The sequence below is a fragment of the Capra hircus genome, chromosome 20 (genome assembly GCF_001704415.2).
Source record: "Capra hircus breed San Clemente chromosome 20, ASM170441v1, whole genome shotgun sequence".
Taxonomy (NCBI): domain Eukaryota; kingdom Metazoa; phylum Chordata; class Mammalia; order Artiodactyla; family Bovidae; genus Capra; species Capra hircus.
The window spans coordinates 2,950,212-2,977,946 of NC_030827.1; the positions used below are offsets into that span (position 1 = coordinate 2,950,212).

The 27,735-nt window shown below is 35.9% G+C and overlaps 1 protein-coding gene across 1 annotated transcript in view; it reads left to right on the forward strand.

Moving 5' to 3' along the window:
* RANBP17 (RAN binding protein 17) overlaps positions 1 to 27,735 on the forward strand; it is a 356,127-nt gene that overhangs the window by 97,245 nt on the left and 231,147 nt on the right. The window contains exon 14 of the mRNA XM_018065634.1: positions 8,338 to 8,473. Within this exon, the coding sequence (XP_017921123.1) occupies positions 8,338 to 8,473 (136 nt within the window). The remainder of the gene's footprint in view (positions 1 to 8,337; positions 8,474 to 27,735) is intronic.

Consider the following 27,735-nt stretch of genomic DNA (forward strand, 5'->3'; position numbering starts at 1 on the left):
TGTCTTAATAATGTCATTCATCTTTTCTACCTTTTCTGAAGATTAGGGTCTCCAGGAACAGTGTAAGTGATATTCTGTTCCTAGATCTTTCGACACCCCTTGAGTTACAGCAGCTTTAAAGAAGGAGCCATTGTCACTCTGAACTTTAGAGTTTAAGATCCCACTTACGTGTTGAGAAGTCTATACAGTAAGATTTTGCCCATTAGTAAACTTATGAGGTTTAGGCCATTAGCGAAACAATAGTAGCAGTTACCCTTAAGGCATGTGGCCTTAGCCTTTTTTTCAGTAAGGAGCTAAACTCTGATCCTGTGAGCAAGCTCAAAGTTGGAGCCTGCAGAAGAGCAGGTTGGAGAGCCTTCAAAAGCCTTTTGAGTCTGTGGGGACCAAACCAGCTTGTTAGTTTGGGCCTGCTGATTCTCAGTTATAAGTTTATATAAAGACTGGGCAAGTTCCCCATAACCCGGAATCCAAATACGGCAACAGCCTGTTATGCCCAAGAGTCTTCTCAATTGTTTTAAAGCCATAGGTAGAGGATGATTAATTAACTCTAGAAAGCAACCTTCAAATCAATGACTGAAAAATATTTGGCTCATTCAGGAATTTAAGACAGTAAAGTATAAGGATAAGGCACTTATTATTCATATATCTTGAACAAGTCTCCATTTATCATTTGACTTTATACCCAAAATAGGAGTGTTCATGGATTATATAGGATTATTATAGGGAATTAATAGCCCTTGTTCCTTTAAATTTTCCGTGATGGGTTTTAACCCTTCCTTAACCTTAGGCTTTAGTGGGTACTGCTTTTGATGTGGAAATAGGTGAAGGTCTTTGAGCTTGATAATGACAGGAACAGCATTTTGTGTTCTAGCCACAGTTTTTACATCAGAGGGAAAGAGTGTGGGCAGGAGGAAAAGAGGGTGACAGATGATAAAATTGTTGGATGGCATCACTGACTCAATGGACATAATTTTGAGCAAACCCCAAGAGACAGTGAAGGATGGGGAAGCCTGGTGTGCTGCAGTCCATGGGGTTGCAAGGAGCATGATTGAACAACAACAGGTTGTAGTCGCTCTTGGTTCTGTGCATAGTGGCTAAAAATCTGAGTTGCCCGGTGTACATTTTCACAGCGGAGGTTGAACGGATGGTGTGTCTTCTTGTTTCAGCGCTTATACCATAAACATGTCCTTTTTGCCTTTGGATTTAGTGCCGTATTTTTCACGCCTTGTCCTTTCTGTCAGTGGTCTCGCTGTTTAAGACGTCCCTCCAGCATAGTGCTGAGGTGCTCTCTGGTGTCCGAAAGCACAAGAAGGCTGTAATGTGCCTTACAGAGAAAGTACATTTGCTAGACAAACTTTCTTCAGGAGCAAATTTTAATGCTGTTAGCTGTGAGCTCAAAGTTAATGAATCAAAAACATATATTAAATAAGGTGTCTTTAAACAGAAACACATAAAACAGCTTATGTGTTGAGTAGCTGATGAAAATATTGTGACCAGAGTTCCTCAGCAACCTATTCCTTTATTACCTCTAGGAGCAGTGGTTTAATATTTACTAATTCAGTTTTTAACAGCAATTTTATAGCACATAACTGCCATAAATAATGAGAACCAATTATAAAAGGTGGTGCATTCCACAGCTGGTTGCTCACTTTTACAGCTTTCCCCAGGGACCACATGGAACAGCTATGTTTCAGAACAGTCCGTCTTGGTGGTGGCAGGGCGATGGGGACTAAGGGCAAGCAGTTTCTCTCATCACTTGCTTCTGTGGCCCACTCTTTAGTGGCTGAAATCTGCTCCTGCAGTGTTTAACTTTTCTATGCTTAGGTTTGTTCCTTGGCCCCTTTGAGGAGATGCTGGGCCTGCCAGAGCTTCTGTTGGTTCTATTGGTTGGAGGTGGGGGCTGGCTAGAGCTATGGTAGGCCTTTCCTCTCCCCTGAATGAGGATTTATAACTTCAGGAACTGTATGCATCTTTCCTGGGGCTACAGGGCAAGTGGTTGAGCCCAGGGATGAGATGAGGTGGTGGTGGCGATGGTGGGTATTTAAGCCAAGCAGATTCAAGGTGGGGTATGTACCAGGACTAACATATTTTGTCTATAAAAAAAACATAAATATGTGTTCTAACATACTGAGATTTTAAATTAAGAACTATGTTTAATATAAAAATTTAAAATACCAATTTCATATGAAGAAATTCCAAGTTAACTAGAACTGTAATACTATTTGCCTTCTGTGTATTATTGTTAGGTGATAACCATTGTAACTCCTGGGAAAACACTACAAAATTAGAAGTTCAGAAGTTCTTGTCAAAGTTTATGTTATTTTATCAGGAAAAGGTTGATATTCATAAAAACTTTCAATATCATGATAATGACATTTAAGACATGTTTAAAATTTCAAAATATGCTAATTTGACTTAGCAAATAAGAATATTTGTGCTCATGCCACACAATTCTAATTAAATAAAGATAATTTAATAGTTATTTCAGTTTCACCCATCGTGAACAGAATGTAAACATTTTGAGAGATTTCCTAAGGATTCGTCTTACCCTGTGCCCTCTCCATGCTGTTCTCACCTATTCGCCTCCCACTCATTCCTCATTTTTCACTGAAGACTTTTGCAACTAGCTATGTTTTGCTCTTTGTCCCAAACTTGGCTGTGGTATAGATAAGTTCCCATTCGGTCGTGTTGCTTCCTCTTCTCTACTCAGAAACTCCCAGTGGCTTTTTCTGTCCCACATGAGAGAAATTCCAAAATCTTGGCCATGGCCCAGAGTGTGCCGTGCTAGTTCTCTGACCTTACTTCCTGTACTTTGTCATTCAGCCCAACCACGCCCACTGGCTTCCTTGGCATTCTTTGCGTGCTGCTAGTATGTTTTCGCTTTAGGGGCTTTGTGCTTGCCTTCTGCTCGGAATGCTTTCTCCCAGGTTTTATACGGTACTCTTGTCACTTCGGCCAGGTCTGTATCCAGATGTCTCTGCCTCTTTTGACCTACCTTTCCAAAGCAACATCCTTATCCTACTCTAGTTTTTCTTCTTAGTACTTACTGTCTCCTAATGTTTAGTTGTTTATTTCACTAGAATAGGGGAGGAATAAGCTTTATCTGCTTTGTTTGCCCCTGTATTTTTATCTCCTCTGTGTGGCAGAACCTGAATTCAGAGTTTTCTCTTAATCTCTTGAGTAGTATAAAAAATATTACACTCTGCTGTAGATAGGTACCGCTGTGTGTGTGTGTGTGTGTGTGTGTGTGTGTGTGCTCAGTTGCTCAGTCATGTCTGACTCTTTGTGACCCCATGGTGTGTATTAGCTTCCTAAGATACACTTTTTTTTTTAACCTTAACTGAGCCCCCCGCGTGGCTCAGTGATTCTGTGTTGCTGTAGTAATTCCTATCTCTGATCACCAAACACTTACCGAACTGGTTCTCTTGCAAGTTTTATCCCACATGTGCCTCTAATTCAGTGACCAAAATTCAACCCATCTCTTCCATCTGCTCCCAACCCTGACTTTCCCCATGGTCTCATCACTGTCCACTTAATTGCCCAGGCTTAAATCCTGGGAGTTCTCCTTAACTTTTTCTTCTTTCTCTCACCAGTGTCCGTATGGTCATCAAATTCTATCAACTTCTACCTTCTAGTTATCCTAGCTAGTTTCAATTGCTTCTGTCGCCCTGCTGTTTTAACTCCTGTCATCATTTACCTAGAGACATGCTGTAGTTTGAAATGGACACTGTTTCCTTTCTGGCTTTCAAAAACAAAGATCTGATTATATCCGTGCTTTGCTTAAACTCTGCAATGACTTTCATTGCTATTGGGATTAAAATTTATGTGGCTTGTCAGGCTCTTCATAATCAGGGTCCTACCTGTCTCATTAGCCTTATCTCCTGCCACTAACTGCTTTATAGCCATATCGGACTGTTTTTCAGCTCTTCAATGAGTCACACTTTTTTGTTTTTCGCTGTCTGGATAACTACACACACTTGCCATTTTCTCTCAACGCTCTCTTTGCTCTGTTCCGTCCAAGAATGTCAGGAGTTCTTGCTAATTTCTTCGTAGTGTTTATTACAGCGCTTGTCACTCCTTATTCTAATTATTTGTTTTATTGTCTTTCCCAGCATAGATTATAGATTTCTGGAGGACTGGGAATGTGTACGTTTTGCTCAGTGTTATTTTCTGAACTCCTAGCGTACACCTGCCGTTATAGTAGGCCTTCAAGTGTTTATTGACTGAACAGCTGCTTATGTAATTGGATGTAAGGAGGATGGAAAAGAGATAAAAGAGTTTATTAGCCAAAAATTCATTTCTTTATACTTGGAATGGTGTGCATAGACTTGAATCAAAGTTATTTAATGTATTTTGTATTTGTATTCCCTTCATGCTCCAAAGATAATTTAAGATAAAGGTAAAAATAAATGTAGGCCACTAAATTTAAACTGCAAGTGAATATTCAATAACCTAACCTAACCTATATACAATACAAACTTTGGTGTTAAGCATTTGTTAGGGGTGGCCGCAAATCTTTGGAGAGTACTATGGCAGAGACTGCTGGTTGTCTTGTATCTCTTCTTTCCTTCTTCTGCAGTAATAGAATACCTGAAATGTTTTGCTGGGCATTGGCCACCTGAATAAAGACTAGATTTCCTATAATCTCTTACATCTGGGTATGGTTAAGTGATTATATTCTGGGCAGTTGAATGTAAGTAAACGTGGTGTGTGTAACATATATGCACATGGGTTTATCTGAAGAATCCATCCTAAACCATGAAGTTACTGGGTGAGTGAAGGCAAGTATAACAACAAGATGGAGGGAACCTGCATCTAGATACACCATGGTGCACCAGGTAGTCCTAGAGCATTGCCTTGGACTTTTGCTTGAGAGAGAAATAAACATCTATATTGTTTAAACAATTGTTACTTTGGATTTCAGTTACTTGCAGCTGAACTTCCTGCATTAATGAACTATCAAAGCTTATTTGACAAAAGGATCATGTGCCCCCCTGAGAACTTTTTCCTGCTCTCCTGCTTGGGATAGCATTGCCTCTTAAGCAAATACAAATCACCAGCTTAATATGAGTTGTAAAGGCACCCCAGCAAACTTGTCTTTTGGTTTCATGTCTTCCTCAGATTTTTGGAATGTATGCTATTTAAAGGAAATAAAAGTAAACAAGCAATTGCATAGAATCAGCAAAGAACTAGAGTAGGAAAAGGGAGGTCCTACTCATAAAGAATTTAAAAGCAGGATATGTGTTACTTAAAATCACCTGAATCCAGAGATGAGGCTTGGTGTCTGTATTTATTTAACTAAAACTACTTCAGCAGTCTATGCATTGACCAATACGTAGACTTAAAAACCTAGCTTTGTTCCTCCTTTCAAAATCAAAGAATAAATACCCTTTAGAAAAACAAACCTGGTTGATAATATGATTCTTAAATTTGATCTTTATTAAGCTTTCCTTCATAAATTTTAATAGCATTAAAGATAGTGAGTGAAGTTACTTTTAAATAAGTAGCTTAATTTAGCTATTTAACTATAAAAATGGTTGCCAAAATGTTATTTCATAACACTTTGGCAGCAAATACCAAGATTTATAAAGAAGTTCATTTGATGTAAACAAGATATTTTCTTCCGAGAACTCTTCGCTGATAGGAAAAAGCACAGTAGTTGTATTTCAGTGAAATATAAGTTTATATTCAAAATGAGATTATTAAAACTTGACATAGCCTTAATTATATACTGTGTTTTAGAAAATTAATAATATGAAAAAAATAATTGGGCAAGACGTTTAGTACATATATCTTGTACAACTCTTCACATGAGGTGGCCAAAGTACTGGAGTTTCAGCTTTAGCATCATTCCTTCCAAAGAAATCCCAGGGCTGATCTCCTTCAGAATGGACTGGTTGGATCTCTTTGCAGTCCAAGGGACTCTCAAGAGTCTTCTCCAACACCACAGTTCAAAAGCATCAATTCTTTGGCACTCAGCCTTCTTCACAGTCCAACTCTCACATCCATACATGACCACAGGAAAAACCATAGCCTTGACTAGACGACTAGACGGACCTCAGTCGGCAAAGTAATGTCTCTGCTTTTGAATATACTATCTAGGTTGGTCATAACTTTTCTTCCAAGGAGTAAGCGTCTTTTAATTTCATGGCTGCAGTCACCATCTGCAGTGATTTTGGAGCCCAAAAAAATAAAGTCTGACACTGTTTCCACTGTTTCCCCATCTATTTCCCATGAAGTGATGGGACCAGATGCCATGATCTTCGTTTTTGAATGTTAAGCTTTAAGCCAACTTTTCACTCTCCTCTTTCACTTTCATCAAGAGGCTTTTTAGTTCCTCTTCAGTTTCTGCCATAAGGGTGGTGTCATCTGCATATCTGAGGTTATTGGTGTATCATAGCAGTATATATAAAAAGATGAAATATGAAAAGACCTCAGATTTGGGTAAGACGTTGTTCTTACGCAAAATCCATAAGAGTTGTCTGAACAGTAGGTTTTTCATTTATTAGTTGAAAGGAAACAAGGTGATTGATGGCTAGAGTTTTATAAGTTTTCTGCATGTAATCTTTTAGTAATTAAAAATTATAATGAATTGTTAATAAAAGACACCTTAGTGAAACCTTAAGGAATAAAAGGGATTGAAGGAGGACCACAGATGATGGACACAAGGAGGTCTCCTGGTATGCAGAACATTAGTTGTTATGAGATTAAAAAATAATAAATATTAGAGATACCATTTTTTCAGATTCCAGTAAGTTCTAAAGTTTAGTATCACTCTGAATTATCTATGTGTAAAGACACTCTCTTACTGGTGATGGGAGTATAAGTTATTTCAGTTTCATTGGAAGGCAACTTCAGTGGAATAGCTATCAGAATTATAAATCATACTCTTTAAGCCAATAAGTTGACTTTTTCTGTAAGGTTTATATTATAACTGTAAATGTGTGGAATGATGTGTTAGAGATTGTGAATTGCAGCGTTTTTGTGACAGCAAAATACCGTAAGCAGCCTTAGTGCCCACCAGTAGGGGAATGTCGGGAATAATATGGTTAGTTGCAGCACACTCCAGTATTCGCCTGGAAAATCCCATGGACAGAGGAGCCTGGCAGGCTACAGCCTATGGGGTCACTAAAGAGTCAGACACGACTTAGTGACTGAGCACACGTGGGCATATAATGGAATGTTAAACAGCTGTAAAAAGAGAACAAGGAAGGTCTTTATATCTGACATGAAAAGTCTGCAAGGTCAATGAAGAAAGCTAGGTGTAACAGTGTAATGTATAGTATGCCTCATATGTGTACAGAGTTGGAAGGAGAATAGTCAGTCATATTTGCCTGTGCATACATTCAAAGTCTCTGAAATGACACAAGCTGTCGACAGCGTGTATGTGTATGTTCTTGTGTGCACACATGGATGGAAGTGGACGGGTTAGGGCTGGATCCACTTGCCTTTGTACAGTGAGAAAAAAAGTAGGTACTATTTCCTCCTGAACTTCTATTTCTGTCTCTTAAAAATTTTATTATGGTATGCTAATTTTGTTAGCACCAGCCATTTGGCAGCCATTCTTTGGAAAATTTTAATGAAAATAGATAATAGAAGGGTTTTTTTTTTTTTGAGGGGGAAGGGTGGGGGAAAATCCTAGGCTAAGCTTTTCATTCTAGTAAGTTTTTCTTTAGGAAATTTAACTTGGCCTTTAGTTCATTTATGACTTTTGATATAATTGCATACTTATATTAAAAATGTTTGATTTTGTTAAGATCATCTTGTAATTTATTTCAGATAAAATTTTTATTACTCATTAAGAAAGTGATATAGCTTGATGGGTGTACCTCTTTATTTTATTTTATTTTTTTGGTACTTTGAGCCATGTGAGTCAAAATATATGGTTTGATGAAAATGTTGTAGTGAAAAAATACAAAATTACACATTCAGTATCACTCTCTTTTACTAAAATGTTTTATAAATATATATGTTTTTATACATATTTAAGTTGACATCTATGTTTATATGATATATAATGCTAGGTATTTACCATATAGATGTTATATATTTATATGTATATCAGATATATTTATATATAAAATTTAGTAAATTAATGATTGTTATGTCCATGTAGGTTTCTAGGCATGTATATGTATGTGTTAGGAAAAAAGGATAGAAGGAATTTGACCAGATTGTGTTATCTCTTAGTGTAGGATTTCAGATGATTTTTGAAATATTTTCCTTATAAGCATTTGTATTTTTTTAATTTTTATATTATATAAAATTGTTGATAAATGTTTTAATATTATTTCTCTAAGAATTTTTACTGAAGCCTTTTTTTTCCTTCATGAAAAGAGTTTTTCAGCTTATATCTTTAATGGATACCGGATTGCCTCAGTGTTCTAATGAGAAAATAGAACTTGCAATTCTGTGGTTCTTGGATCAGTTTCGTAAAACATATGTTGGTGATCAACTTCAAAGAACCTCAAAGGTAGGTTTTTAATAGAGATTAAAACTAGTATTATTGAAGAAAAGATATTCACATGTAACACCTTTAAGCTCAATGATATATTTGAGCAGTTTTGACATAAAAAATTAATTGATCAATTGAAGACGATTAATTGTTATTAAAGGCAATGTGAGATTGCTTGTCTTATGCTTAGATTTACCGTTGTCTTTGAAGATTGATTGGCAGTTAGTAAATCTTTTTTATGTAGTTAGTCATCAAATAGTTAAGGCTAAAACACCATACTGAATTTTGCCTTATTGTATTGTATTTCAAGGTTTAAAACATAAGATTTACTCTTTTAGTAGTTCTGAGAGGTATTTGTTTTGATATTTATTTACGTGATTTCTAGTATATTTTCCACTCATTCCTCAGCATTTGTACATGATAAATGATGAGGACAAGAAGAGTAAGAAGCCTTTGAGAGGCCACAACTAACCTACCTTAGTGGAGGGAACACTTGTACTCTGCTAGTTGAAAGTTTTAGCTTGATGTTTGGATAAATTGATCTTAAGGCAGTAAGGTGTTATTGAAGGCGTTTATGTGAACCTAACCAGATATTTAGTAGTACTGTGACACTTGAGTAAGATTCATGGGGTTTTCTTTCTCTTCCCCAAATCCTTCTCTGTAGTAAGTCCTAAGAGTATGCTTACCTCCTTTGTATTTGTAGTTTATATTAGTAATGTAGAGAGATTAAGTTCTAGAAGCAGCTTTTTATATTGGACTGAGCTTTTTTGTCCTTGGAAAATTTAGCTAAACCTTCAGTTCATTTATGGTTTTCTCTTAATAGTAGTTGTATAGTAGTTTGAAAATTATTTGATTTTGTTAAGATCATCCTTTTAGTTCAGGTAAAGTTTTCTTTGTTTTTCAAAAAAGTGATGTAGCTTGATACTTTCTTTGTCAAATATACTGTGATATTTTATTGCTGTTTCAGGATTTTTTTTCATTCAGGATTAACGTTAATAAAATTATCTTAGAATTAAGCTAATTCTGAATGAGACCGCTAGGGAGAAAAAGGAGTAGCTAGATATAACTGTTTTAGGTTATATCTAAAACAAAGGTTATATCTAATAAGACAAAAGAGAATCAGACAAGAATTACATGATATTAAATTTATACACGTGGAATTATGATAAATTGTTCGGTTTTAAATGTACCCAGAGAGTTTGTATTTTGCTTTTGCAGGAGTGAATACACTGGAAATATTACTTATCTAATATCCATTTAGTCTGGGTTTTAAATCAAAACAGTGTAATATAGAGTGGAAAAGCCTTCAAATTATTGTGGGGCTTCCCTGGTGGCTCAGATGGTAAAGCATCTGCCTGCAATGCAGGAGACCTGGGTTCGATCCCTGGGTCGGGAAAGATCCCCTGGAGAAGGAAATGGCAACCCACTCCACTACTCTTGTCTGGAAAATTCCATGGCTACAGTCCATGGGATGGCAAAGAGTCAGACACGACTGAGCAACTTCACTGGTTCACTGGATTCTGTAAGGCATACACAGATTTCATGTGACTGTAGCTCTATGGGTTAAAGGCATACAGGAATTCTCAGGACCTCCAGACCAAGGTCCTGTGACCTTGGTCTTTACTCCTGTGACCAAGGTCAGTGTCAGAACAAATAATTGGAAAGCTTCCTAGATTCCTGTGCCTCCCTGGGCTGTTAACTTTGTGACCATCGCTGTACAGTCAGGAAGCCCAGGGCAGAGAAGAGAGATGCTCTGTAGTCTTGGCTGAGTCTGTGACCCAGCCAGTGTTCAGGTAGGCATGGTCTTGATTGTTCTGCAGTGCTTGCTGCTGCTGTGGCAGGATTGACCTTGGCAAGACATGAAAAGTGGGAGATGGCTGTGTTGATATACAGTTGATTGATTTTCCCAAAGAAATGGGACATCTAGATTTTTATGTAGAACCATTTTATATCTTAACAGCTTTACTGGTTTATAATTGGAATAAACTACACTTATTTAAACTGTGGGGCGTCCTAGGTAATTCAGTAGGAAAGAATCTGCCTGCCAAGCAGGGACACTGGTTCAGTCCCTGAGTCCAGTAGATCCCTTGGAGAAGGAAATGGCAACCCACCTCAGTACTCTTTCCTGGAGAATCTCATGAACAGAGGAGCCTGCTGGGCTACAGTCCATGGGGTCGCATAAGAGTCAGGCACAACTTAGCTACTAAACAACTGTCTTCTAAAATGCTCTCTACCTGCTTTTCTATTTTGAGGAAAAATGACTTTGAACTTGTAAGTTTCTACTTTACTCTTACTTCCTATGTTTGTCCTGTCTCCTAATCTTATTGATTTTATTTTCTAAATATCTCTCAGTTCTACTCCTTTCTCAAGCCCCTTATTTTTTATCCTTGTTATTACTGCTTGTCATTTTTCACTAGATTTCAGAAGCCTTTTGGTTTTACTCTGAGTTTCCTTTTTGCCTCCTTCCAATCCATTTTCTATACTACCACCAGAGTAATCTTTTCTTTGGTAGAAAGACAGAATAGTGTAGTGAATCTTCCAGTTTTGTCAAATAGGAATGCTTTGTCACATTTGCTTCAGATCCATATATTTCAAAATTAAACATTAAAACATATTGGTCTGATTCTGTTCTTCTCACTTCTTGCTCAGAAATAACCACTACCCTAAACTTAGTGTTACTTTCATGCATGATTTCGTTCTTTCCCATATTTCTATATATTTGTTAATAAAACATAATATTAACTTCATAGAAGATTATTAGGTAATAACTTGCCTTTTTTGTTCAACATTGTTTTTGAAATTTACCTATGATGATATATACAGTTTTAATTATTTTAATTAATAAATATAGTACTGTGGTATATTACTGTAATAATTAAATATAGCACTGTAATATATTACTATACCATTATATATTCATTTTTTCTGTTATTATATGTTAGGTGTTTCCAGTTTTAATGTTTACCAAAAAATTGCAGTATGTACTCTTAATACCTGTTTCCTCACACATATATGTAAGTTTCTCGAAGGTAAAAGTACTAGGGGTGGAGCTGCTAGGTTGTGGAATGCCCATTATCTTCAGCTTCACAAGGTGATGTCAGGCTGTCCTCCTGGGTGTCATAGCAATTTGTTCCTCCCCCCCCCCCAGCAGAGGAGGTGTGTGTTGCTCTATATTGTCATAGTACTTGCTCTTGTCAGTCTTTAAATTTTGCCAGTCATTACAAAATACATTTCTTCATGTGCCATTTCTCTGCTTAGAATGAACGATTTTCCATTATTTACAAAATAAATTTCTTCTATGGTCAAACTTCAGTTACCTTTGCAACTCTTTCTTTTGATACTGCATTCTCCTCTATGCATGATGCATACGTACTGCTGAATATTTTCCACTTGTGTATTTTAATTATCCAATGAATATTAATAACTGAGTGCAGAGTTCCAGAGAATAGTAAGGAGAGAGAGATAAGGCCTTTTTAAATGAACAATGCAAAGAAGTAGAGGAAAATAAAAAAATGGGAAAGACAAAAGATCTCTTCAAGAAAACTAGAGATATCAAAGGAACATTTCATGCAAGAATGGACACAATAAGGGACAGAAATGGTAAAGATCTAATGGAAACAGAAAAAATTAAGAAGCTATGGCGAGAATATACAGAACTATAGAAACGAGGTCTTAATGACTGGTGTGGTCACTCAGCTAGATCAGACATTCTAGAGTGTGAAGTCAAGGGGACCTTAGGAGGCATTACTGCAAACAAAGCTAGTTGAGATGATGGAATTCCATTTGAGCTATTTATTTAAAGTCCTAAAAGCTGATGCTGTTAAAGAGCCACACTCAATATGTCAGCAAATTTGGAAAACTCAGCAGTGGCCACAGGGCTGGAAAATGTCAGTTTTCATTCCTATCCCAAAGAAGAACAGTGCCAAAGAATGTTCAAACTACTGTACATTGTGCTCATTTTGCATACTAGTAAGATTATGCTCAAAATCTTTCAAGCTAGGTTTCAGCAGTACATGAACCGAGAACTTCCACATGTACAAACTGGGTTTAGAATAGGCAGAGGAACCAAAGATCAAACTGCCAAAATCCATCGGATCATAGAAGAAGTGAAGTGAAGTCAAGTCAAGTCGCTCAGTCGTGTGCGACTCTGTGACCCCATGGACTGTAGCCTACCAGGCTCCTCCCTCCATGGGATTCTCCAGGCAAGAGTACTGGAGTGGGTTGCAAGGCAATTCAAAAAAACACCCACTTCTGCTTCATTGTCTACGTAAAGCCTTTGACTGTGTGGATCACAACAAACTGTGGAAAGTTCTTAAAAGAGATGGGAATACCAGACCTCCTTACCTGCCTCCTGAGAAATCGGTATGCGATCAAGAATCATCAGTTAAAACCAGATGTGGAACAGTGGACTGCTTCCAAACTGGGAAAGAAGTATGACAAGGCTGTATACTCTCACCCTGCTTGTTTAACTTATATGCACAGTACATTATGCGAAATGCTGGGCTGGATGAAGCACAAGCTGGAGTCAAGATTGCCAGCAGAAATATCAGCATCCTCAGATGTGCAGATAGTGAAGAGTAACTAGAGAGCCTCTTGATAAGGGTGAATGAGAGAATGAAAAAACTGGCTTAAAACTCAACATTCAGAAAACTATGATCATGGCATCTGGTCCCATCACTTCACTGCAGATAGAGGGGAGAAGACGTGGAAGCAGTCTTTTATTTTCTTGGGCTCCAGAATCACTATGGACAGTGATTGTATCTATGAAAGTAAGAGACGCTCCTTGGAAGAAAACCATGACAAACCTAGACAGTGTTTTAAAAAGAGAAGACATCACTTTGCTGACAACGGTCCATATAGTCAAAGCTGTTGTTTTTCCAGTAGTCTTGTATGGATTGAGAGTTGGACCATAAAGAAGGCTAAGTGCCGAAGAATTGATGCTCTCAAACTGTGGTGCTGGAGAAGACTCTTGAGAGCCCTGTAGACAGCAAGGAGATGAAAGCAGTCAATCCTAAAGGAAATGAACCCTGAATATTCATTGGAGGGACTGATGGTGAGGCTGAAGCTTCAATATTTTGGCCACGTGATGCAAAGAGCCAACTCACTGGAAAAGACCCTGATGCTGGGAAAGATTGAGGGCAGGAAGAGAAGGGGACGACAGAGGATGAGACGGTTGTATGGCATCACTGATTCAATAGATACGAGTTTGAGCAAACTCCATGAGATAGTGAAGGGCAGGGAAGCTTGGCATGCTGTAGTTCATGAGGTTACAGAGAGTCAAACATGACTTAGTGACTGAACAACAATTTATTCAAGCCATCCCTACCCATAAACATCAATTTTACTTTTGTTGGTTACAAAATTGCACCAAAAGTTGAATTCAGAATGTTAGTTAAAATGTGGTCATTTAATCTTGAAATGTATTTTCCTTTAAAAATAGATCTACAAAGAATTATTATTTAACCAATGACACTGATAAGCTCTATTTTTAATAGAAAGTTCCTGAATTCTGGCCTCCTAAACTAAGACACCAGAAATTGAGGAGGGAACAAGTTCCCTTTCTTTGGATTTAAATGTTCAAATTGGCAAGTTAGACTTAAAGAGGTTTTTTCCCCCTTTTTTTACTCCCAGTTTTGACATCCTATGCAGTCAGTCACCACCAGAGGGATTTTCTTCTCCAAAATGATCTGTGTCTCTCTTTTCTCCATCACCACACTACACGCAGTAACATACACGCACACAGGAACAAACAAGCACACGCCTCACAAATTTGCTTTTTCCCCAGATATTTGGCATCTGCTAGGTGTCAAGAGGGAAGAATCTCAATTAATTGTATGGGTGAATTATCCTTGAAAGGATTTGCTGTTTCTAAAGAAGATATTTATTAGTACTAAAGAGTTTCTAGTAGTATAACAAAGTGAAGTAAGTGAAAAATCAGGCTGTTTGAGGTAGTTACTTAGACTGAGGCGTTATATGGTCTGGAATACACTTTCTTGTTATTTCTACCTCCATCTCCCTTTTTTGCCTTCATCCTCCTGAATTAGCTGTTCACTAAAAAAATTCAAATTGCTCTCAGGAAGGTTCTCAGGGCATTGTTACGAAGCTAAAGGGAGTGAGGGCAGCATAGTAATTTGTGAATAGGTGACCATACATTTGGGTTTGCCTAGGATTGTCCCAGTTCACACTTTGTGTGTGTGCTAAGTTGCTTTAGTTGTGTCTGACTCTTTGCGACCCTATGGAGTGTGGCCTGCCAGGCTCCTCTGTCCGTGGAATTCTCCAGGCAAGAATACTGGAGTGAGTTGCCATGCCCTTCTCGAGGGGATCTTCCCGACCCAGGTATTGAACCCCTCTCTTATGTCTCACTACATTAGCAAGCAGATTCTTTACCACTGTTGCCATCTGAGAAACGCTCACACTTGCTGCACTGGCATAACTGATAGTTAATTGATCCACCTTTCATTCCCCAAAGGGTCCCTGTTTAGATAATTTATGTGATCACTTTGTTTATAAGTCATATGTTCATAGATAAGATATTGTAGTAATTCATAAATGGGAAATAACTTCATTAAAGCCAGGCAAGTGAACTTCTTCTTTTGATCCTCTCACTCTCCATACCTGAGTAAAAGCCTTTTTTATAATCATTGTGATATATAAGCACACTGTCTCCTTGTAATTCTATGGAATAACTTGGAATTTGCACTAAGACAGTAAGTGCCTATTGATGTATTTTCAAGTTATCTAAAATAGAAATAAGAACATTTCAACTTTCAGGTATTATCTTTCTTTTTGGATTTTGAAATTATTTTTTGTAATTGCTCTACCTGTTATCAAAGCTTTTTTCCTGTTGAGTACCACATGAAGCAGCAGATGGCATTCTCTCTCTACAATTGTTAGATCCTTCTGTGTAGAATGTTACTAACAGCTAAGGGTAAATTGAGTAGGAAAGCACTTGAATAATGAAACAGAAAAACACATCGTAATAGTAACTTAAGTTGACTACTGTAAGTGTAATCCAGTGTTGAAATAATGTACTTGCTGCTTTTCCAGGTAACTTGGATATATTTTTCAGTTTTTTGTAAAACAGTGTTTATGTTTATATTTAACCAACACAGTTTTAAGGAAAGGTATTTAAGACATCACAGAAAACTGTTTTGTATATAGAATTTTCACTTTGGGGAAAAATAAGAAGCAGCTTTAAAACATTTAGACAGTAGGCATTTAACATTAAAAAGTATTCTCTAGTGTAACAGGTATATATCATCATGCAGGTTATAGGGGAGAGAAAGTACCTTCAAAAGTTAAGATTGTCTTTTGAAGTTTGAATGTTAGAGAATAATGATCACTGACTTAAGGGACTTTTTTTTCTGTTAAGTGTTTTAAAAGACTTTTAAAAAAGTTTTTGAACTTTCATTTTGAGCTACTTTCACATTTCCTGTACAAATATATCATAATTTGTCCTTGTGATAGAGTGTTTTTAGAGCTAGCTACATTTTCCTTCTTGGATAATGGTTAGTACTTACAGTCATAGTTAATGCTTATACCACTGGATTGTTTTATTGCTCACGGATTTGTTCTTTTGATTGTCATGTACATCTAATACATATATATCAGAATTCAGATGGATACTTTAAAAAAGTATATGGTTTCTCTACATCCATTCCTACTTAATTCAACTTACATGATAATATTTATTAACTATTGAAAAACACGTCCTGTGTCTCTGCTTAGCAGAAAGTTGAGCAAAGTAGCCTACGTCCTAATAATTTTTTTAATGTTTTTGCTTTATAAATGGGTTTGCCAAATTATACTTGGCACTCTCCTCCCTAAGTGCATTTAAGTGTTGATTCAAGAGCATTAAGTACTAGACAAGGAAGTTTGCAGCACGAAAATCTGAAGTTAAAATCTTAGCAGCTGTTAATAATTGAAATTATGATGTAATTTGGAGAAGTATAGGATTTAAGTTGGAAAAATAATGGGCTTGGTTTATTATTTTTATACTGACTCCTATGTGTTATTTTAAGGCTTCCCAGGTGGTGCTAATGGTAAAAAACCCACCTGCCAGTGCAGGAGATTTAAGAGACGTGGGTTCAGTCGGTGGGTCAGGAAGATCCCCTGGAGGAGGAAATGGCAACCCACTCCAGTATTCTTGCCTGGAGAATCCCATGGACAGAAGCGCCTGGCGGGCTACAGTCCATGGGGTCGCAAAGAGTCAGACATGACAAGCAACTTAGCACGCCATGTATTATTTTTCATACCTGTCAAATATACCGTTATTTGACATATGTAATCATGTAATTCTTTTTACATTCCATAAATCTTTATTGTCTTCCTTATGCTGGATATTATGCAACATCCTGTAATACAAAGATAATGATTATTTGTAAAAACTTATTAAAAGTATGTGGTTACACACAGAGTATCTTAAATCTTTACTTTTTCCATTTATTTTAAATGGTTATAAATTCTGAAGCATTTATAGAATTTAACATTTGTGGACAAAATGCACAAAGTGCGATTCCATGTGCATTTGCATTATGAATTGGATTATTGTGGCTGTTCTCATTAATTTTTTACAAGTAAGGCAGAAGGTAATACTTTCTTTTGGTGTTGATTTTTCTGCCTCAGATACATTTATCCTCTCATCTTTTGATGTTTGAAATTCTTCTAGTGATTCTAAGAAATTGTTGTGATAAAAATAACAAATGAAATATGTGGATGTGATTAAGATGTATCTTTGAAGAGTTTTCAGCACTAAAGAACACTCGGTTTAAAGACATTTTAGTTTTTAAATTTTGCAACTCAAAACTCCTCGTCCCCCCAGTTGGTCTTCAGTTTGTCTAAGTAGGCATTGGGTCTTGTGGAAATCATACGTGAGATGATCTTTCCCTACAGATCAAAAGGTGAGGCGTGCCAGTCTACCGGAGTCACATCAGAGAGGTATTCGCCTGTGATGATACTGCTGAAGTTGGTTATGTTCTTTATTATTTAGTGTCAAAGTACTTATCAATGGGAATCTCCTCTTCATTCCAGAAAGTATCTTCTTTTCTTTTGTTGATAATTGCTTCAGGTAGCTTGCTTAAACAGAGAAGACAATGGCACCCCACCCCAGTACTCTTGCCTGGAAAATCCCATGGACAGAGGAGCCTGGTGGGCTACAGTCCATGGGGTCGCGAAGAGTCGGACATGACTGAGCGACTTCACTTTCACTTTTCACTTTCATGCATTGGAGAAGGAAATGGCAACCCACTCCAGTGTTCTTGCCTGGAGAGTCCCAGGGACGGGGGAGCCTGGTGGGCTGCCGTCTATGGGGTCGCACAGAGTCGGACATGACTGAAGCGACTTAGCAGCAGCAGCAGCTTGCTTAAAGGGAATTCGAATGACAGGGGATCCATCCTATTCCTGATGCATAAATCCTGAAGCTGTGTAATATTTGTAAATCATCCATCCCACATCTTGCTTAGCACTTTTTATATAATGACTTGATAACTGGAATGATTAAAAAAACTCAGCTACAAGTTTCTAAATAAATATGGCTTAAGACGGTGATTCTATATTGTCAGATGTTTTCTACAAATTTAAATGAGGAATACTGTGAATTATTTTTGATCATTTAATAATTTTTTTAAGTTCTTTATAGTAACTTCTTAATCATAATCATTTATTTACTGACATGTTATGGTTTCTTGGTAGCATAAATCTGAGAAGGTATTTTGAAGACATGTTAGTATTTGAAGAATAGGTATGTTTAGCCTGAGAATGAGCCTAATATTAAGTGGTTAAGCCTTTTAATAATATATTCACGTGTGGTTTATATTTTTCTTCCTCAAATACATTGTTTTCTGCTGATTCATGTTCTTATATGATAAACAGGATGGAAAATTTAGAAGGAAGGCTTATGGAAAAACATACATGAATGATAAGCCAGAATTGCAGGCTGTTTATTAATTTATACATGTATATTGTGATTAAAATGATGTAAAACAATGAAAAATAAATATTAGAAAAGATAGAAGAAATATAATAAAATGGCTGTCTGTTAATATTTAAATAACAGGAAGTTTTTTTTTAATAGTTTCAGATTTTTCCTACTGGCTGTATTATATATATTTGGGTAATCTTGTAAAGTTCAGTTGAACATGCTTAAATATGCTTGTCTATGTCTGAATGACACTGTCTTTTTTCAAATGATAGTTTTAGGCAACAATTTAATGCAGAGCATTATAGGCAATTTATTGGATGAATTTGTTTAAATGTGTTGTCAAAAATTATTCTCTCTATATATTCTAAGTCATATAAATTTAGTTTCTACTATATATAGATGGATGGAGTGTGCATTTACTAGATTCCTACTAATTTTAGAGAATATGTGTGCTTATATTCCTGCTTAATTCTGTCAAATTAGCTGTCTCCAAGCTATGTAATGTTAAGCCTCTTACTACCAGGTGGCAGTAAAACAGAGAAATAGAAATGTCAGAAGCATGGATTATAAGAGTTAATGTTTATATTTCATCTGGTACATTTATTTTTTCTTTCTGTGGAAAGGCCAAAAAAATTTTTTTTAGCTTAAACAAAGGATAAATGAGCACTCTGAATAAGGCTCCTTTACTGTCCTCATGATTAATGATCACTGAACACTTTTGAAAGATTAGCATTTTTCAGAGCTGCTAAAAAAATATACTGTTTTATTTAATTACAAGAAAGTAAAGGCTCTTCACACTGACAGGTGGTGGAAATTAGCAGGCAGTTTTGAAATTGTGCTGTGCACAAGAAATTAGATCTCATTTTAATTCTGCTTTTCTCAACTAGCAAATGAGGTTAATGCCATACATATTCAGCTGATATGGATGAAGAAATTGATATAAAGTAGATCAACATAGCTACAGGGCTAGATTAATTTATAGGTAAAGAGGCAGTGATAAATGAAAGTAATGTAGTAGTGGTCACTAAACTCCTCTGCCATGAGGGATTCAATAGCGTTAGTTGCTCATTAAAGGCATTGTCGGGCTGCATCAAATAGAAATTTGAAAAGGAATAGCCAACTAACCCCTAATTATCAAAATACCGAAAATACTAATTATACCTTAATTAGCTTTTCTTTTAATGTACTGAAATTTGTTACTTTTTGTGTGGCACAAATGGATAGTTATATCAACAATAAATAGGTTGTTTTAATAACTTTCTTTTACCGCTGGGAAAACTACACTCCAATTTTTAATATGCAATAATGCTTCTCTCTAGCCTGTAGGAGATGAAAATTATTAAGTAGCTTTATTTTTTTGAAGATTTTACAGCAGCTTTGGGAAGAATTATTTCACTATGCATCAATTACTTTTAATTGAACTGAATATTTTTCACATTGTACCAAATGCCTCTCATTTAAGTTTAGCAGTTAGAGTTTAAGAAAGCATCATAATGAGAACTATATACGTCCTCTGTCACATGTTGTAATAAGATAAAGATGATTATTTATTTTGAATTTTTAAAAAGCAACTCAATTAGAAATTATAAGGTAGTCAGTATTTCTGGTAGTCAGTGTTAGAGAAATAGAGCTAAATGTATTTTAGAAACTTGGCTTATGATTTGTTTTCTTACCCAAAATAGGTAACTATCAAACAATCCAGTTGAGAACGGATTTCTCTATTTAGAATAAAGATGCAGTGTTGTAGTGGGAAGCAGCTTAGACCTTTAGTCAAACAGACCTTGAGCCTGATCTGTGCCCCTCATACTACCCTTGAAAAACACATTAGCTTTCCTACCTATCAGTTTCCTCACCTAATCCCGAGGATGAAGTAGGGTACGTGAGAAGAATTTGGATAGAATTTAATACAGTGCAGATACTGGAAAGAAAAAATGTCTATTGTTATATATAAGAAGAGAGGGCTCAATTTTTAAAGAATTATCTCTATAAATCTATGTAATGGGAAAATTCTCCTTGAAAGAATTAAATGTAATCAAGTCTTTAGAATATATAATTTCTGATCTTTTTTTGGAATTCGACTGATTTATCACAGATTGGTTTTGTATGTGTGGAGAATTTGGAAATAGTTTGGCTTTGGGGCAAATTGTTATAGTCATTATAATATTGGCAGATAATCTAAGTTCATGTTTTTTTTCCTAACGCTGGGCAGAACTGGGAACTAAAACTAAGCGGTCTGATTCTGAAACCCTCTAGAAGGAGACAAAAGTGTGACTTCTGGCCTAAATCAAATCTATAATTTGTTCAAAAATCTCTACTTTCTATCTTCTTGCTTTTGATACTTGTGTTGGATTTGTGTTTCCTCCTCCCGCTTGCGTTTCCTCTTCTTGGGTCGTAGTCATTCAGTATACTGACCATTAACTAGGTCTGTGATGCTAAATTCCAATTTTGTTTTCATTGTAAGTAAAATGAAAAAATACTGTTTATTGGTTTTTTGGGTAATGAATTATATCAGTATGTTATGCCAGTATCAATTATGTTGTCTCTTTTGTTAAAAAAAATCAGATAAATAATTCAAATAGGAATAAAAGAATGGATCACCACAAGAGAAAAGAGCAAGAGGAGCATTTTACAGTTGATCAAGATATGGATTCTAGTACTACCTTAAAACCTAAGAACTGTCAGCCTATATGTTAGAATTATGAACGGTCACTAAGTGACTATATGTGAAAGTAAGTTGTAAACTGTGAAGCATTGTATATACCACCATATTGCATGAAAAATGACAGTACTACCTTCCACTTGCTCAGTTGTGTCTGACTGTTTGCAACCCCATGGATTGGAGTCCAGCAGGCTCCTTTTCGCCTGCTTACCTGCTTTCAAACTAACACACACACACACAAATTCAAGTGTGATTGTGATGAGAAGGAAAATAGATGGCTTTGTTTTCATGCAGGGTTTAAGAGAGTGAGAAAGAATGTCAGAATGGAAGAAAGGAGGTAAGATTTTTATGTTCATCAGGAGAGGAAAGGATTTCAGAGGTTAAAAATAGGGAATTAAGCAGTGGTCTCAAACTGAGACCTCAAATCAAAAGCAATAGTCTACCTGAAAACCTGCTGGAAATGCAAATTTGGGGGTCTTTCTGTGCCTGACCTACTGAATGTGGTGCTCTGGGGGTGGACTCCAGCAATCTTTGTTGTTAAAGTTTCTTTGGGTGATTCTGACATTCACTGAAGTTTGAGAACCACTCAGACTTCTTTGCTTGAAGACAGATGCTAATTTTTTTATCTTCATAAGGACCTATGTGACTCATCCCCATCCCAGCCCCTTTCATCCTAAATATGTACTCTTTTCTTGCTTTTATTTTAACCCAAGCTCTAAAGAAGGGTAAGGGGAAAATGACCGCTAGTCCATTATCTGTTACACATTGTGCTAAAATAATCTAGGGGAGTGTGTAAGTCAATAGGACCTGCTTTCTCCTCTCCTAAGAACTAAAATGTATACTTTTTATACAAGGTACATATGTAATAAACTATAAGTATTCCTAATCTTATTCCTATTTTCAGCCTTTCTTTTAATATTATAATTAATGCTAAAGTGAACATTTTTCTTAAAGGATATATTTTTAAAGATAAAGTTATTTTTAAATAAAATTTCTCTTAATATACTTATTTTTTTAAAAGAAGAAAACTACAGTCTGAATTAATGGCTTGAACATAGTTCTTTCAAATGTTGTGGCTCTTCCCTCTTCTTGGCATTTTATATGTATTATATTGTTGGTGATCTATGGGCTCATTAATTTTAAGAAATGTTCTTCAGATACTGTAGCAAGATTAGGTCAGAAGTCACACTCTTTTCTGCTTCTAGAATCACATAGTTTGGATTTAATTCCCAGTCCTGTCTCATAATATTCTTGTGATTTTTGTTGAATACATAAATTTTAAGTCATTCTTTCTTCATCTAGAAAATGATAGTAGTACTTACCTCTTAGGAAAGTTTTGAGATTAAATGAAAGTGCATGGTGCCTAATACATAGTGCCCAGTAAATAGTAACTGCTGTGATGATGACAACTATAACAACAGTATGACTCTCATTTTCTACTTCAATTGAGATAGCACACAGCTTTTTTAGAGTTACAAAATGTTAACTGAAAGAGATTACAGATAAAATTTAAAGGAGTACTTTCTAAGATGTTTTCTGCAGATCACAAGTCTCTTGGTAATAGAACTTAACAAGTTAATAGCACTTCAAAGGATTTTTGCCATATAAATTTAGAAATTTGGAAAAACTCATGTACTATATATTTCTCTCCTAGAAATTTATAATGCACATTAGCATATTAAAAGTTTTATAAAGGCCTTGTCTTAAACAATCCTCGGCATTTATCAGAGTTACTAAAACATAGAGCCCTTTTCTATGGAGAATACTTAGTTAGGTTTTACAAAATACGATCTGGGAAATGCTTTCTAGATCATTTACAAAGAAGCATCTCCTCAACCCCATTTCGTAGGAATTAGTGACTTACCTAAGGTCACACAGGTATAGATTGAGTTTGGAATCCAAAGCTCTTTCTAGTCGTTTTCACTTGTTTCTCTAACCAGATTTTGATGTAGAAAGGAACATATTTTGAATAGAAAATTGGAGATGATTCTATTATGTAGGATGGCAAGGCAAGAAGAATGGGACATAATTCTATTTGTCTCTGATTTTAAGGGAATTCAGGATAGTTGTTAAAATATAGATTCTCATACTCCTGGGCATTTTGATTTATAGATATGAGGTAGGTTATCATTGCTAAGTCATGTATTAATAGATTTAGGATTTCCAGACATGAAAATTTACAGATTTGTAAGAATCTTCAGATTCTAAGTGTTATCTTTCTATATTGGCAGAAAGATGATTAAAAATAGACCAGATTCTATGACAGGAAAGGCACATAAACCTCATTTCATGTCCCACATACGTCTTAAAATTATGTCTGTTTGAGAAGAATGTTACTGGTTTATTTGTTCTTTCCCTTTACATACTCTCTAGTAGTCATTACACTAAGGAGTTGCAGAAATTGAGGAGATATTTGAAATGCTGGGAGAATTTTGTGTACAAGATGTTCATCTAAGTAATGTTTAAAAGAGTTGAAGATTAATTAAATAAGTTATGATATGGCATTTGATGAAATTATTGGGCAGACAATGGAATTATTTAGGCTGACAGTAAAAAGTTTTTGTAGACTGTTGTACTCCCTAGGCATAGCTGCTGTATAACATTCCCTCCTTTTTTCTTTTCTGAAAAATTTTATTGACGTAGTATGATGCTTTAGATAAAATGTTACATTTTTAAAAGATAACAAATTATAAATATTTTTGAAATTCATCCAAAAGTATAGAAAAAGATACATTAGAATGATAATGAACATTGCTTATCTCTGGATCTATCTTATATTTTCAATTACCTTCCAAAGCCCCTCAAGTAATTTTTAAAAACTTATGGATAAAGGATAATCTTGTATGTATTACCATATGTGAAATAGATGACCAGTCCAAGTGAGATGCATGAAACAGGGCACTCAGAGCCAGTGCACTGGGACAACCCAGAGGGATGGGGTGGGGAGGGAGGTGGGAGGGGGGTTTGGGATGGGGGGACACATTTGCACCCATGGCTGATTCATGTCAATCTATGGCCAAAACCACCGCAATATTGTAAAGTAATTAGCCTCCAATTAAAATAAAGAAATTTTTTAAAAAGGATAATCTTTCTATCTCAAATGGCTGGAACTCTAAAAGTCGGAAAGATAGGATGCTTGAAGGACCCTCTTTCTTATTCTTACTGAATTTAATTGTTCAGTTTAGTTCAGTTGCTCAGTTGTGTCCGATTCTTTGTGACCCCATGAATCACAGCACACCAGACCTCCCTGTCCATCACCAACTCCCGGAGTTCACTCAAACTCATGTCCATCAAGTCGGTGACGCCATCCAGCCATCTCATCCTCTGTCATCCCCTTCTCCTTCTGCCCCCAGTCCCTGCCAGCATCAGGATCTTTTCCAGTGAATCAACTCTTCACTTGAGGTGGCCAAAGTATTGGAGTTTCTGATTAGTTGAAGCTATTTTCTCCTATAAAGCGAGGCAGTGAATGAAAGAATATCACTGGCAGATGTGATGACAGTGAAAGAAAGAGAAGTGGAAAGATTGTTTATGGAAATGTGAATTGATGGAGTGATTGTAATAATACCTGAACTTGACTTCAGAAAAAGAAACAGTGATTTTCATGACATTGGTTATTTTGGCCATTTGAAATCAGGAATTTATTTCATTGATGCTCTGCTAAACAGCTTTCAATCACTGTACTAAGTGAATATGAAGAAAAATTTCTAGAGGATTTTGATGTCATAATTATGACATGTCAGAGGTTTTCACAAATAGAAAGTGGTGAAACAGAATTCAGACCTAGATTGGTATCACTTCAGATTACTTTCTCTATAAAAGCATCATGTTTAGGAGTCTTAATTCCCACCTAAACATACTGATTGTGGAACTAAAAGATATATCTCAAATTACTTTGCCTTTATTACTACTTTTCTGCTTGGAAAGGGAGAATTTATCTTTTGCTAGCTTCTCTAAACAGAGTAAGATTTCTCTGCATTCCTATTTGGAATGCAGTGGTTTGTAAAATATTGAAAAGTGAATTGTTAAGCATAAGAAAAAAAATTTCATTTTAGTCCAGAAAGCTTTATGATGACTCCAAATCCTCAACATGTTTCTGGAAGGATGATTCCTCAGACTCTGCTGTACATAAGAATCCTGTTGCAGGAGTTTGTTAAATGCAGATTCCTCTGCCTTTTATAGATTCTGATACAATAGACTTGGGGTAGAGTCCAGAAATCTCTATTTTAATAAGTACTCCTGCTAATCTTGATGTTGGTGATCCTGAACTACACTCTAAACAACTCTCATCCAAAAGTTCTACCTCCTAGTCCGTATACTGGATATAATATCAAAGAGTGAGGAATGACTCTTCACACACAAGTATTTCTAGCTTGCTTGATTACTTCTCACAGACATGTTTCTGCCGTGCGTGATTTTTTTGTGTTTTTTTAACTAATTTATTTATTTTTGGCTGTGCCGGGTCTTCACTGCTGCGTGGTCTTTCTTTAGTCATGGTGAATGGGGGCTACTCTCTGGGTGTGGTGCGAAGGCTTCTCGTTGGGGTAGCTTCTTGTTGGGGAGCACAGGCTCTAAGGCACACGGGCTCAGTAGCTGTGGCGCTCAGGTCCAGTAGTCGTGGCACGGGGCTTAGATGCCCTGTGGCATGTAGAGTCCTCTCTGACCAGGGATCAGACCCGGCAGGGGCCGTCTCCTGCACTGGCGGGCATATTCTTTACCACTGTGAGAAGTCCTGCTTTGTTTGATTTAGATTGCTGATTTGTCTGTTTGGCTAAGTGAATTCTGTTAATCATTTCCTCATTCCTCATTTACTTTGGAGAATTTTATTGCTGTGTGGCATATATTTTTGAATATAGAATTTGAACATAGTTGTCAGGTTGGAGAAATTGCCATTTCAAACAATTAGGAACTCTCAGACCATTTTGGGGTGGAGCCCATGTATAAACCATGAGCTTTTTGCCTTTTTATGTTAGGCGTATCTTTGTAAAATTACCAAAATGATTACGATTGGTCTTTACATTGTCATGGTATTTAAATGTTGTATGTGTGTTCATGTAATGTAAAAAGTGTGTATTCACATAAAAATAGCATCAGTACTAAAAGTAGTTCAGGCATGTGATAGCATTATTAATTTAGTGTTAAGCCCTTCTTGTTCAACGGTTTAATAGTCTTGTTGAGTCCTTGAGGCATTTTACCCGCTGCTAATTAAAAATGGACCTACTGACTGGTCTGTTTTATTGTGCTTTTACTTGTGTCTTGGATGTCCTTCCAGATACTTTTGCTGATGGGAAATTAAATCATCTATTACAGTTTCAATGAAAAGATAGTGTCAGATGGGCACAGGTCTTTGGGCTGTGGTTTTTAATTTGTATAAAATATTTTTTATTTAGGATTGGACATTCCAGGTTTTTTTTTTAATTTATCATTTGTATTTTTTCAAATATAGAAATGTTTATGAACCTGGATAGAATATAATATTTTAAAATACTTCACTTTCAGATTTTTATTTTATATTTGTACACTGTAACAGCACTATAAAGTTTAGAACTGAAAGAGTTCTTGATAAATCATCTGAAGCATCATCTTGAAGCAGTTAAATTTTTTTAACCCTATTTTAATAGTGAGGCCCTGGGAGAGTAAATGACTTACCCAAGTTCTCATAACTAGCCTCGCGATGCATTTTCATGATTTAGCTTATGTCATTGTTCACTGTAATTAAGTTTTTAAATACACTTCTGTAATTGTAAATAAAATGATAGTATTTGTTGTAGGTTTACTTTTTACCATTTGATAATATATTTCAATAAAAAAATAAGCAATTACAAAAATAAATAGCCTATTTTTTTTCAGTTGAATAAACTGGCTTTATTTTATACTGCTAGTAAAGGCACATTACGTTCAGGCATTGCAATTATTGCTGAAATGCACATCCATTAACTGAAACATTAGGCTGAGTATATAATTACTGTCTAGAGCCAATATCTCTGAAGCTGCATCTACACAATGCTATTAAGCTATAAGCAATATTTGTAAACTAATATTTAAATGATTCAGAATTGATACCATCTTTTGTAAACATAAAAATGAATACCATGTATTCAGCTTGATTGGTTTCTTGTGTGTTTAGGAAAATATGGGTATTGTTAAAGATGATTGAAATATGTGACTTTAGATAGGTGAATTTTAATATAAGTATAGTAACCTGAAAATATTTTTTTTACTGACATCATCTTTTTCCCAAGTTTTTGTTTTGTAGTAAATATACATAACATAAAATTACTATTTTAACCATTTTAAGTGTACAGTGATATTAAATACATTTATATTATTGTGCAAACATCACCACAGTCTATCTCCAGATCTTTTCTCAGCTTGCAAAACTGAAATTCTCTACCCATTAAACAGTAACTTTTCATTATCCTCTACCCCTAGCCCTGGCAACAACTTTTCCACTTTCTGTCCATCTGATTTTAGCTGTTCTAATTATTCAAATAAGTGTAGTCATACAGCATTTTTTTTTTTTTTTTTGGTAACTGGCTTATTTTTACTTCTTCTTGTTCTTCAGTTGCTAAGTCATGTTCGATTGTTTGTGACCCCATGGACTGCAGCACACCAGGCTTCTCTGTCCTTCACTATCTCCTGGAGTTTGCTCAGATTCGTGTCCTTTGATTCGGTGATGCCATCCAACCATCTCATCCTCTGTAT